The sequence below is a fragment of the Rhinopithecus roxellana genome, unplaced genomic scaffold (genome assembly GCF_007565055.1).
Source record: "Rhinopithecus roxellana isolate Shanxi Qingling unplaced genomic scaffold, ASM756505v1 contig2117, whole genome shotgun sequence".
Taxonomy (NCBI): domain Eukaryota; kingdom Metazoa; phylum Chordata; class Mammalia; order Primates; family Cercopithecidae; genus Rhinopithecus; species Rhinopithecus roxellana.
Window position 1 is genome coordinate 41,312 of NW_022141955.1, and position 13,833 is coordinate 55,144.

General features: G+C 48.5%; 1 protein-coding gene across 1 annotated transcript; it reads left to right on the top strand.

Moving 5' to 3' along the window:
* Nucleotides 1-2,004: 2,004 nt before the first annotated feature.
* Nucleotides 2,005-12,256, top strand: LOC115895742 (cystatin-C-like). Its single transcript, XM_030926360.1, has 4 exons — nucleotides 2,005-2,298; nucleotides 4,544-4,657; nucleotides 8,899-8,966; nucleotides 12,107-12,256. The coding sequence occupies exons 1-4, from the start codon at nucleotides 2,056-2,058 to the stop codon at nucleotides 12,108-12,110; spliced, it is 429 nt and encodes a 142-aa protein (XP_030782220.1). The 5' UTR covers nucleotides 2,005-2,055; the 3' UTR covers nucleotides 12,111-12,256.
* Nucleotides 12,257-13,833: the final 1,577 nt, after the last annotated feature.

Below are 13,833 nucleotides of genomic sequence, written 5' to 3' on the forward strand. Positions count from 1 at the left end.
CGCCTGCCGCCTGCCAGGGGTCTCCCTGCACCTTCCACCCGGCCCCACCGCCTGCCGCCTGCCAGGGGTCTCCCTGCACCTTCCACCCGGCCCCACCGCCTGCCGCCTGCCAGGGGTCTCCCTGCACCTTCCACCCGGCCCCACCCAGTTACCATGAGACTCCAGGTCGTTCCCGTCCCTGCTCACACCCCCTCCCGGAGCTTCCTCTTCCTGGGCAGGCACGCCCAGTCCCGCCTCAGGGCCTTTGCACTGGCCCTTCCTGCTGCCTGGGGCTCTGTTTCCCATCTAGGCAGGGCTTGTCACTGTTCCAGTCTCATAGAGACCTCCCTGACCAGGTCCAGTGGCATCACCTCTCTCTATCCCATACTCTTTCACTTCCAACAGAGAGACTAATTTCCTGATGTTAATTATTGATCACTATTCGCCATCCTCCCACACACCCTAAGGCTGGGCTGTGCAGTGCCACAGCCACCAGCCACATGTGGCCCCAGGGCTCTTGAAATAGGGGCAGTATAATTGACACCCACTCTAGGTGTAAAAAATACACAGGGAATTTCAAAGGCTCAGTATGCACACCCAAAATAAAATAAATAAAATAACCTATGTTATTAATGATTCTTCTTATGTGTTGAAATAATATTTTGGATATATTGGGTTAAGTAAGAAATATTATAAACATTACCTTCACCTGTTTCTTTTTTACTTTTTGAAATGTGTCTCCTAGAAAGTTTTAAATTGCTGCCAGGTTTGTGCCACATCTCTGTCTCGCAGCAGCCCTGCAATGTTGTGTCCATGGTTCGGTCACCCAGGCTCCGTCTCTAGCTCCTACACCGCCTGGTGCAGGGGGAAGCTGGTGACAAGTCTGTTTGTTGAATAATAAGGAGTTGTTAAAGGAGAACCCAGAGTTTTTACTCAAATAAAGGTTAATTCTTCTGTTTGAAAAGTTCCCTAGCACAGGGCATGGCCTGAGTCTTCTGCAGCCTCTGGAGTCACACCTTTGCCTCAGTGATTTCTAGACCTTGACCAAATGCTCGCGGATACTCGGGACCTCCCAAGACTCCGGAAGGCCAAGACCTCTCTCCTTTCCTTTTCTGAGGAAATGAAGCTAGGGGGTCGCATGCTTTTAGGGCTCAGGGGGACCTGACACCTCTCTGGAAGGCAGGGTGACCTAAGCTTGGGAGGAGGGACAGGTCTCTGGGATGAGATGGAGCTGAGGGGATGGAGTGGGTAGGAGGGGGGCGTGGGTGTAGAAGGGGTGGCGGAAGAGGGGCCAGGAGTGGAGTTAGAAGAGGGGAAAGAAGAGGATAGGGGGGAAAGGGACAGGGACAGGGAGAGGCCAGGGGTGGCTAGGAAGGGAAGACAGAGGAGTGGCAGAACGAGGGAGGGGTGATGAAGAAGGGCAGAGCTTGGGGGCGAAGTGGGAGCAAGGACAGGAGTGGAGGAGGGAGAGGAGGGGCAGGGGAGGCGGTGTCTGGGGGTTGAAAGGGGAAACAGAGGAGAAGGAGCTTGAAGAGGGGAAGCATGGAGGGGCCTGAAGTGGGGAGGCTGGAATGGCATGGGATGGATGGGGAAGAATGGGGAGGATAGGAGGGGCAGGGGAGGCTGGGAGGAAGACAGTAGGCGAGGAGGGAGAGGGGAGGTGAGGGGATGGATAGGTAGGGACAGGGAGGCTGGGGGGACAGGGGAGGAGCGGAAGGAGAGGGGAGGCCGGGAGGGGCTGGGAGGGGAGGAAAGGAGATGGATGGGGAGGGAAGGGGATCCATGGGGAGGGCCAGGGAGGTTGGGATGACAGGGGAGGCAGGGAAGGGAGGAGACTGATAGGGAGGGACCGGGAGGCGGGAGAGGTAGGGCAGGCTGGAAGGGAGAGGGGAAGCGGGAGGGACTAGGCGTTCTGGAAAAGGAAGCGCAGGGCGCGAGGGGCGGGGAAGGCCAGAAGGGATAAAAGCGCAGCCGGTGGCCCCGCGGCGCTCACGGCCTCGGGATCGCACTGGGTCCTCAGTAGGTCCAGCCTCTCGCCTGCGGCCCCACTCCCCGTGTCCCGCGTCCTAGCCGACAATGGCAGGTACTCTGCGCGCCCCGCTGCTCCTGCTGGCCATCCTGGCGGTGGCTCTGGCAGTGAACCCCGCGGCCGGAGCGAGTCCCGGGAAGCCGCCGCGCCTCGTGGGAGGCCCCATGGACGTCAGCGTGGAGGAGGAGGGTGTGCGGCGTGCCCTGGACTTTGCTGTCAGCGAGTACAACAAAGCCAGCAACGACATGTACCACAGCCGCGCGCTGCAGGTGGTGCGCGCCCGCAAGCAGGTGCGTGCCGCCCCCAGCAGGATCCCGAGCCCTGGCCCCGCCGCCCCAGCCCGCCCCGCGCCCCTCCCGGACCCCGCGCTGCTCCTTCTCCCCGGCACCTGGGCTTCTCACCCAGACCCTGTTCCCGGTCTTCGCTGTCACCCTGGAGCCCTTGGCGGGCGTGTCCGGGAATGCCCCGAGTCTGGTCTGGCTTGGAACCGCAAGGACACGCCAGGTCCGCGCCTGGCGCCTGAGATCTGCTTCCAGGCGCCAGCTCGAGCGGCGCTGCAGCGCGGGGGCAGGCACAGGACGTCCCACCCAACTCTGTCCAGGCCTCCTGGGACGCGGGGCTCCTGGTGCGCTGCTGAATACGCAGGAGAAGGAAAAAACAGAGCCCCTCATCTGGCTGCCTCCTTGTTCTTCCGCCAAATAATTTTTAAACACTTTAGTTTAACTTTTTATTCTCACATAATTTCTGACTTACAGAGCAGCTGCAGAAATAGTACAGGGCATCCCTATAGAACTTTCACCCAGATCCCTCAGATGTTAGCACGGATGTTAACATTGTGCCGTTTGTTCCCCCAGCTCACTTTCCGAATGTGAATATGGGTGTGTGTATGTATGTCCTGCATATGCATTTTTTTGCCTGAATCTTTTGAGAGTGAACACTTCAGTGTGTTTTCCTTAAAACAAGGGCAGTATCTCACACAACCACGATTCCATTTTGAAAATCAGCACTGACACATTCATGGTCTAATGCTCAGACTCATTCAACTTTCCCTGACTGCTGAGGGGCTTCACGCCCTAGGACGCTCCCGGGCCGTGAGTACCTGAGTTCAGCCCTGTCCTGTCCCCTCTGCCTCTTTTCATCTGCAGCAGCCGCTGGGTCTGTACCATGACAGTGCCATTTCCCAGGATCCAGCAGGTGTGGGTGGAGACTGTGCTGACTCTGGGTGGGCTTGGTGCTGGTCAGGATGAGATCCAGGCCATGAGGCTCGTCCTTCTCCCAGAGTCCTCTCCACAGGGGCCACACCTGGGCCTGGCTCCTTATCCTGCAGAGCCCTGCTTCCCTTCCCAAGTCACACCCCTGGGCACAGCCCCCTAGGACTGGGGGCCTTCACCCTCAGGCCAACTGACCACCCCCTAGAGCCCAGGGCAGCTGAGTTCCTGCTGGGGCGGAGCATGCCTGACCCTGCTTCTACCAGCTGATGCAGAGTTAGACCTCAGCCAGATGAGGACAGCAGTCACCCAGCAGAGCGGAGTAGGGGGTCAGATCAGGAGGGAGCTTCAGTAGGGCTACCAGGTCCAGCTTGACCTGCATCCCATGTCAGAGCAACAAACAGTGACACAGACTTTAGAGCTCCTCCACTTTTCTCTTGGAAATTCAGAGGAGTCCGGACCAGCCCCGTTTCTCCTCCTGCATCCGTCAGCTGGGGCCCTCTCCCTGCACAGGAGGAGGACTCCCTGGTGTAGGGTCCCCACTGGCCTGCACCCCTCTCTCACTGGGAGTGAAGCACGGGGCATTGTAGATCATTGGACCCTGGAACCTATTTTACAGAGCAGCAGACTGACACCAGAGGGATCACAGGACTTGCATGTGGTTCTACAGGACTTGTGTGTGGCTCCACAGGGCAAGGTCTAGCACCCTGGTCCCAGGGTCCCTCATCCCATGCTTCTCCACAGTTCTCACCAGTCATGTCTGGGGGTGGCACTGTACAGGGAAAGCATTCAGTTCTCTTCTGAAGTTGCAACCATAAGACTCACTTTAGAAATACTGCCTCGAAAATCACACCTGGAATGGAGGCATGTGGGAAGCAGTTTATTGGCCTAAAACATCAATGTATGTGAGCATCTCATCTCCTACTGATAAATGAGGGAAAATACCTCTGGGTTAAATGAGAGGAATGAGATGCTCTGTGGACTGAATGCCAGGAACTGGAAGTTTGCGGAAATTTCATCATCACATGAGAGCCTTCCTAGAATAGATCCAGTGTCCCTGCCCCCTGGGTCATAGGTAGCAGAATTCAGTTAATCCTTGGTATTGGCATAGAGAAAACAAGTTACCAGGGAGGCCTGGGGCATGGTATCCCTGCCAGCTGGCAGGAGGAGGTGGCTTGTGTGCCTTGCAAGTGACAGTGTGGGTAGCTCGTGAAGGTAGGCTTGAAGCCCCAGGCAAGCCCAGTGACCCAGTCACAGTGAAGTGCCTGTGTGTGTAAGAAACTGACAGAGCATGCCGTCCCTGCCTCCTGCTCTTTCACATGTGTAGATCGTAGCTGGGGTGAACTACTTCTTGGACGTGGAGTTGGGCCGAACCACGTGTACCAAGACCCAGCCCAACTTGGACAACTGCCCCTTCCATGACCAGCCACATCTGAAGAGGGTATGTGCCTCATGTGGGTCCAGGGCCAGTCATACACTGCAGAGGGGTGTGTGTGTGTGTGTGTGTGTGTGACGTACATGTTCTGGAGGGTATGTGTGCGTGTGCCTGAGTGTGTGTACATATGGAGATGCACGTGTGTTTCCATTATAGGTTTGTGTGGGGAGGTCATATGAGTGTGTGCTAGTGGGTGTGTGCATGTGTTGGGGAGGTGTGGGGGTCTATGCATGGATGTGTGTGGGTGTGTGAGTGCGCATGCATGTGCACATATGCGTGGGGGGGTCTGTGTGCATACATGCTGTGTGAGGAAGTGCCTGCACTGTGTGTGTGCATGTGGGTAGATAGAGGTGTGAGGGAGTATGTAGATTCACGTATACTCTTGCCTGATTGCACTGGCCAAAACTTTGAACACTGTGTTGCAATAGGAGTGGTGAGAGAGGGAATCCCTGTCTTGTGCCAGTTTTCAAAGGGAATGCTTCCAGTTTTTGCCCATTCAGTATGATATTGGCTGTGGGTTTGTCATAAATAGCTCTTATTGTTTTGAGATACATTCCATCAATACCTAGTTAATTGAGAGTTTTTAGCAAGAAGTGCTGTTGAATTTTGTCAAAGGCCTTTTCTGCATCTATTGAGATAATCATGTAGTTTTGTTTTTGGTTCTGTTTATGATGGATTACCTTTATTGATTTGCATATGTTGAACCAGCCTTGCATCCCAGGGATGAAGCCAACTTGATTGTAGTGGATAAGCTTTTTGATGTGCAGCTGGATTTGGTTTGCCAGAATTTTATTGAGGATTTTTGCATCAATGTTCATCAGGGGTATTGGTCTAACATTCTCTTTTTTTGTTGTGTCTCCACCAGGCTTTGGTATCAGGATGATGCTGGCCTCATCAAATGAGTTAGGGAGGATTCCCTCTTTTTCTGTTGATTGGAATCGTTTCAGAAGGAATGATACCAGCTCCTCCTTGTACCTCTGGTAGAATTCAGCTGTGAATCTCTCTGGTCCTGGACTTTTTTTGGTTGGTAGGCTATTAATTATTGCCTCAAAATTTGAGAGCCTGTTATTGGTCTAGTCAGGGATTCAGCTTCTTCCTGGTTTCGTCTTGGGAGGGTGTATGTGACCAGGAATTTATTCATTTCTTCTAGATTTTCTAGTTTATTTGTGTGTGTTTATAGTATTCTGTGATGGTAGTTTGTATTTCTGTGGGATCAGTGGTTATATCCCCTTTATCATTTTTTTATTGTATCCATTTGATTCTTCTCTCTTTTCTTCATTATTAGTCTTGATAGCAGTCTATCAATTTTGTTGATCTTTTCAAAAATCCAGCTACTGGATTCATTGATTTTTTTGAAGGGTTTTTTGTGTGTCTATCTCCTTCAGTTCTGCTCTGATCTTAGTTATTTCTTGGCTTCTACTAGCTTTTGAATGTGTTTGCTCTTGCTTCTCTAGTTCTTTTAATTGTGATGTTAGGGTGTCAGTTTTAGATCTTTCCTGCTTTCTCTTGTGGGCATTTAATGCTATGAATTTCCCACTATACACTGCTTTAAATTTGTCCCAGAGATTTTGGTATATTGTGTCTTTGTTCTCATTGCTTTCAAAGAACATCTTTATTTCTGCCTTCATTTTGTTATTTACCCAGTAGTCATTCAGGAGCAGGTTGTTCAGTTTCCATGTAGTTGAGCAGTTTTGAGTGTGTTTCTTAATCCTGAGTTCTAATTTGATTGCACTGTGGTCTAAGAGACAGTTTGTTATAATTTCTGTTCTTTTTCATTTGCTGAGGAGTGCTTTACTTCCAACTATGTGGTCCATTTTGGAATAAGTGCGATGTGGTGCTGAGACGAATGTTGATTTGGGGTGGAGAGTTCTGTAGATGTCTATTAGGTCTGCTAGGTGCAGAACTGAGTTCAAGTGCTGAATATCCTTGTTAACTTTCTGTCTCGTTGATCTGTCTAATGTTGACAGTGGGGTGTTAAAATCTCCCATTATTATTGTGTGGGAGTTTAAGTCTCTTTGTAGGTCTCTAAGGACTTGCTTTATGGATCTGGGTGCTCCTGTGTTGGGTGCGTATGTATTTAGGATAGTTAGCTCTTCTTGTTGAATTGATCCCTTTGCCATTATGTAATGGCCTTCTTTTTCTCTTTTGATCTTTGTTCGTTTAAAATCTGTTTTATCAGAGTCTAGCATTGCAACCCCTGCTTTTTTTTTGCTTCCATTTGTTTCGTATATCTTCCTCCATCCCTTTATTTTGAGCCTATGTATGTCTCTGCATGTGAGATGGGTCTCCTGAACACAGCACACTGATGGGTCTTGACTCTTTATCCAGTTTGCCAGTCTGTGTCTTTTAACTGGAGCATTTAGCCCATTAACATTTAAGGTTAATATTGTTATGTGCGAATTTGATCCTGTAATTATGATGTTAGCTGGTTATTTTGCACGTCAGTTGATGCGGTTTCTTCCTAGCATCGATGGTCTTTACAATTTGGCATGTTTTTGCACTGGCTGGTACCAGTTGTTCCTTTCCATGTTTAGTGCTTCCTTCAAGAGCTCTTGTAAGGCAGGCCTGGTAGTGACAAAATCTCTCAGTATTTGCTTGTCTATAAAGGATTTTATTTCTCCTTCACTTATGAAGCTTAGTTTGGCTGGAAATGAAATTCCGGGTTGAAAATTCTTCTCCTAAGAATGTTGAATACTGGGCCACCCTCTCTTCTGGCTTGTAGAGTTTCTGCCGAGAGAGTCGCTGTTAGTCTGATGGGCTTCCCTTGTCAAAGGGAACTTTGAATGTGTCAAAGTCATTCTCTGTCCAGCTTTGTTCCATCACTGGTGAGGAGCTGCATTCCTTTGGAGGAGAAGAGGTGCTCTGATTTTTAGAATTTTCAGCTTTTCTGCTCTGGTTTCTCCCCATCTTTGTGGTTTTATCTACCCTTGGTCTTTGATGATAGTGACATACAGATGGGGTTTTCGTGTGGATGTCCTTTCTATTTGTTAGTTTTCCTTCTAACAGTCAGGACCCTCAGCTGCAGGTCTGTTTGAGTTTGCTGGAGGTCTACTCCAGACCCTGTTTGCCTGGGTTTCACCAGTGGAGGCTGCACAACAGCAAATATGGCAGAATGACTAATGTTGCTGCCTGATCCTTCATCTGGAAGCTTCGTCTCTGAGGGGCACCCGGCTGTATGAGGTGTCAGTCGGCCCCTACTGGGAGGTGTCTCCCAGTTAGGCTACTCAGGAGTCAGGAACCCACTTGAGGAGGCAGTCTGTCCATTCTCAGATCTCAAACTCCATGCTGGGAGAACCACTACTCTCTTCAAAGCTGTCAGGGACGTTTAAGTCTGCAGATGTTTCTGCTGCCTTTTGTTCAGCTATGCCCTGTCCCCAGAGATGGAGTCTACAGAGGCTGGCAGGCCTCCTTGAGCTGCAGTGGGCTCCACCATGTTTGAGCTTCCCAGCTGCTTTGTTTACCTACTCAAGCTTCAGCAATGGTGGACACCCCTCCCCCAGCCTCGCTGTCACCTTGCAGTTCCATCTCAAGCTGCTGTGCTAGCAGTGAGTGAGGCTCCATGGGCATGGGGCCCTCAGAGCCAGGTGTGGGATATAATCTCCTGGTGTGCCATTTGCTAAGATATTGGAAAAGCTCAGTATTAGGGTGGGAGTGTCCCGAATTTCCAGGTACTGTCTGTCACGGTTTCCCTTGGCTAGGAAAGGGAATTTCCCAAACCCTTGCCCTTCCCGGGTGAGGTGATGCCCTGCCCTGCTTTGGCTCACACTCCGGGGGCTGCACCCACTGTCCAACAAGCCCCAGTGAGATGAACCCGGTACCTCAGTTGGAAACACAGAAATCACCTGTCTTCTGCATCGCTCACGCTGGGAGCTGTAGACTGGAACTGTTCCTATTTGGCCTAACTTTTGTATTTTTAGTAGAGGTGGGGTTTCTCTATGTTGACCAGGTTGGTCTTGAGCTCCTGACCTCAAGTGGTCCATCTGCCTCAGCCTCCAAAAGTGCTGGATTACAGGTGTGACCCACTGCACCACACCATAGCTTTGTTTTAATTGTCTGTCTTGCTCACTGGAATAGAAGCTTCACAAGAGCAGAGATACACTTTTTATCTCTCACCTCCTAGACCTCAGCACAGTGCCTGCCACAGAGTGGGCCCTCAGTGGGTTTCAGATTGTGGTGGGTTTTGACTGGTGGGCTCAGTAATTGTAAGGAATTGAAAGCAGATTAACCACCTGATATCCTCCTGACAGCCATGGACTCCTGGAGAGACGCCTTGGAGGGAACCTGCAAAGAAATACCAGCAAGAAACAACTCGGAGGTACCTGACAGTTTTCCCTTATCTCTGATCCACGTTGCCTGGCCACGTTGTTCATAAAGAAGGCCTTATGACACATCTCATAAAAGCAACCCTAGCCTCTCGATCACTCAGCAATTTGGGGGAGGAAAATCAGACCCTGAAAATGAAAGTGCACAGTGGTAATATATGGTATCAGATCCATCATTCTTTACAGCAACAAGAACGATGGCCTTTGGGAAGCAGCAGTTGCACCTAAAAGATAGGCAGTTTGGACATGTCTTGACAGAGAAGAATTACCCATCTCACCCTCATCCCCCTACATCCCCATCCTCATTCCAAGGAATGGCAGAATTACAAAGAAATCAAACACAGGGCAGATTTAATAGAGATTCAAGGCTTTGGTACTAATAACAAGATGAAGTTTTAGTCTACCAGGTATCAGCATATTCTCAGTCTGTGCGAGGGTGTGGCTGCCCATTAGACAGGACTTGGTGGGATATGGGAGGACTCACTTTCCTCTAATAGCACTCAATAATTTGTCCAGGGTGCTGAATTGGGACCATGCAGGCCTAATTAGTGTTGACAAATAGCAGTCACAGGTGATGGTTCTTACACTTGGCTTCTGTGTGAGAGTGAGTTTATTTTGGATTAATGAAGCTGGAGTGGGAATAGATATCTAGAAATTACAAACATAAGCTTATGAGGGCCAGTTGATGACATAAGCAAGTGAAGCAAGGTTTAAGGCAATAAGGAGTAGTGGGGATTGTGGTTAACCTGAAGGTGCAAATCCCACCTAAAGCAAGAAGCCACCACTCAGTTTCAGCTGTTTGAGGCCAAGTGGGAGTGTGAGACTGGTGTTTCCAATCAGAATTTATGGGAGGAGCTAAAAAACCTCTTTTATGTGGGATCTCTTGATTTTAAATATTGGCAGCTAATTTTAAAATGTTCTAGACTAATCCCTTATCTTAAGATGGGGAGTTGCAGGCCAGGCCAGAAAGGGGACGAAACTTTCTCAAAGCAGTTCAGCAACTTTGCCACAAGATAGGGATTGTAATTTCATTGCCTGACTCTTAGGTTAGTGCTCTTTCCTTTTCACTTCAGCTTGCTTTCCTCTTTAACAAAAGTCTTTAGTCTCTCATCCCTGGACCCAGAAAAGACAGGGTAAGGAAGAAATTGGCTGGGTTGGGGGATGTCTAAGCACACAAGTCCTAAATTTTACAAGAGCACAAGATAAACGCAATTATTTTAACACACTCTAACTCAGCAAAGTTCTGGGTTTAGAGTACAGAAGCAGGGGAATGAGGATATCAGGATTGGAGAGTCAGGGGTGCTTTGCAAAGATATGTGCTCCTCCTGGACCATCTGCAGAGTTCTGGGGCATCCCTTGTGGAGCACCTCTGAGCTCTGAGCCAAATGTGTCCCTTTTCCTTTTATGCTAACCAAGTTTCACAAGAACAGATCCTGTGGCCTCTGACTTAAACCACAGTAGTTGCAAGCTGTCCTTGTAGGAATTCTCTGGAGCAGAATAATCATGCAGACCATGGAGAAAAATCCGTCAAGATATATCTGGTCTAGCCACCTATCATAACTCAACGCCATCCTCCTTCTGCTCCCTGGCTTAGACTCCCTGAGCCCTTATCCTCCAAAGCTGGGCAAATCTTTCTCCTTTGGCAATACGGGGGACACAGTTTGCATTACACAAATCAACAGTGTCATCTCAGAAGAGACCAAATAGGAAATAAGAGGCTTAACGGGATCTATCAATTACTGTCTAGGACCATATTTCTTTGGGAAGTGATTGTTTCACAGAATCTAACTTCTCATAGTTTCAGATTACTTCCAACCAGGACAGCCTAAAGATAGCAGTACAATCTGGAGAATTGGGCAGTGTAATTATAGTGTGGAAATGATGTTGATCACTCAAGCAGAGTGTAGACCTTGAATCTAAAATCTTGCTCTGTCTTCCCACCCATTTTCCATGGCTCCCACTTGAAGCTGTAGCCACCACACTCAGGAAACCTGGAGTTAAGCTCACTCCTATTTGGAAGCTAGAAGGTGGTCAAGTCCCTGTGTAGGGTGTAATGAGGTGTGGGGCAAGGGATCAGGATCAAGTAGGGACTGAGCAGTTGGGGCTAACAGGAACACCTCAGGGGTGACCCATTGCCCTAGTTTATGATGGTAACAATTTCCCAAGTACTTAATTTCCCAAGCATATACATATATGTGTGTGTGTGTGTGTGTGTGTGTGTGGGTGGGTGGGTGTACATATATGCATATATATAAAACTCCTAATTCTTGTTACATATTAATAAGACTATGTATATGTATATATGTGTGTGTATGTATGTACATATATACACCTTCCTCCCTCCCATCTCCTTTTCTCCTGCTCATCCTTTCTTTCATCCATTAATCTATCCATCATCCATCCATTATTAAATATTTTCTTACTATTTTCCTTTCTTTTCTCCTTCTTTCATTTGTTCATTCCTTCCTTCCTTTCTTCCTTCTTTCCTCCCATGCATCCTTGATTTCTTTTACCCATCCGTTCATCTATACATCATTCACTCATCTGTTACTAAATCTTTGCTTCCTTCTTTTCTCCCACCCATCCTTGATTTCTTTCATCCATCCATCCATTCATCTATACATTATCTACCCTTTGTTATTAAATCAATCCTCCCTTCCTTCCTTCCTTCCTTCCTTCCTTCCTTCCTTCCTTCCTTCCTTCCTTCCTTCCTTCCTTCCTCCTCCTTCCCTCCCTCCCTCCTTTTCATCTGTTTATTTACTGAGTACCATCTCCACATGAGACAATATGTAAGGCTTTTGAGGATACAGAGATGAATTATTTCAGCTACTCATTGAGCGTATGCTATGTGCAAACGTACCTATACATAGCTTCCAGGTATAGAAAAACTCATTATTCATATTGTTCGTCAAATATTTATGGATGATTGACAAGTTTTTTGGACTTATTACTGCTCATCAAACCCATTTCCACTTTTACTTGAGCACACAGTTTAAGCTACATTTTCCAGCCTTCCCTGCAGTGAGGTGTGACCAAGTGACTGAATTCTAGTTAAAGGAATGTGAGCAGAAGTGAGGTGGGGTAGTTCCTGGCCTGGCCATAAACTGTTTCTGTTTTTTCCACAACCTTCCAGCTAGGTTTCAACACCAAGGATGACCCTGGAAGGTCACTTGTTGAAACTGGCAGAGCCATCAGGAGCCTGGGTTCTTGAATGAACCAGTGGAGCAGAGCCCTCCTTCCCTCCCCCATCCTCTGCTGCCCTGAACCTGCATTTCATCATCAGGTAAGGTAAACCTACACTGATTGAGTTGAGGAGAAACATGAGGGTTGTCAATTGCAACAGTTAGATAAACTCTATAACAGGTGCTGGGGGAATGAACATTCATGCAAACCTTTTTTTGGCACCTACTACAGTCCAGGAAACACAGTGAGTAGCCAGAATGAGGCACAGTTCACTCTTTCAAACAACTCTACTAGGCTGTGGGACTGCAGAGATAGATTCATAACAATTAATTGGTCATTTCCACAAACATTCGTTAGGTAATTAGTATGCCCCAGTCTTGGAGTTAAACTTTGAGGACACAAAGAATAATTCATTCAAACATGGATTAAGTTTACTACTACATGCTTGACACTGGGTTGAGTATTAGGGAATCAAAGATAAATATAACTCTTCTCTTCAAGGGGTTCACAATCTGGTGGAAGAGCCACATCACGTCCCGGTGTTGCAAGTATGGGAAGTGTTCAAATAGAACTTTTCATGAGATTCCATGATGACCCAGGGAATTATCTCTGCTTGAGGCTGAGGGAGAAGAGGAGGGAGCACGGAAGGCTGCAATAAATGGTGGTTTTAGATCTGAGCTTTGAAGGATGAATATAAGTTTTCTAGGCGGAGAATAGGTGGAAGGGAAATCCAGGCAGAGGACACAGCATGTGCAATGGGGGTGTGTCCTGGGATCAATGAAGAGTTCTGTGTGTCTGGAGCTCAGGGACAGGGTCAAGGACAGAAGCAAGTGAACAGGGTGGCAGCCTGACTGTATGGCAGATGCTCTCCTCTTTCTCCCTGCAGAGTTTGTGTGATTGGACTCAGCAGGGCTAACAGGCTGAGATTTATCCCATCCTGGACTGAGGCGGGAGTAGACATTCTGTCTGATGCCTCTCCCACTGGACAAGGACTGTGGTTCATTTTAAAATGATACCTTAATGAGGGACCTCACAATGTCACCCTGCTAATATCATCCCCATTTTATGAATGAGCGAACTGATGAGCAGAGAGGTAAATTACTCATTCAGATGACACGGCTGTTTGAGCCCAGGTTGGCACTTAAGCCTCCAAGTGAGATTGCATTTATAATGTGCTTGTGGCCCCTGTAGAGTAGGAAAGGGGTTTCCAGATCAAACAATGAGGCAGAAGCTCTGAAAATCTCGGGGTGATTGACTATATTTGGCAGAGGCCAAGGAGGTTCCCCTTCCAAACACTGACCAGAACTAGTTCCACCTGGCACTCATGTGTGTGTGTGTGTGTGTGTTCGTGCGCATGTGCGCACACCTGTATGTGTGCATGCATGTTTGTGTGTATTTGTAGTGTAGTGAGGGGTGTAAAGGTGGGAGAATCCTAGCTGAGCCAGGTATAGCCTGTGCTGTGCTAGGAAGGAATAAATCTCTCCCTGAGCCAACATTAATACAAGCTTGGCAGGTTCTGTGCAGGCCCCCAGTTGATTATGCCAGTGGATGCTGGGGAGGAAAAGATTAAGCTGCCAGAGTGGGGTGTGAATGCACATTACACAGGGTGACCACACACACACCCACACAGCCACACACCAGCCCACACAGCAACACACCAACCCACACAGCAACACA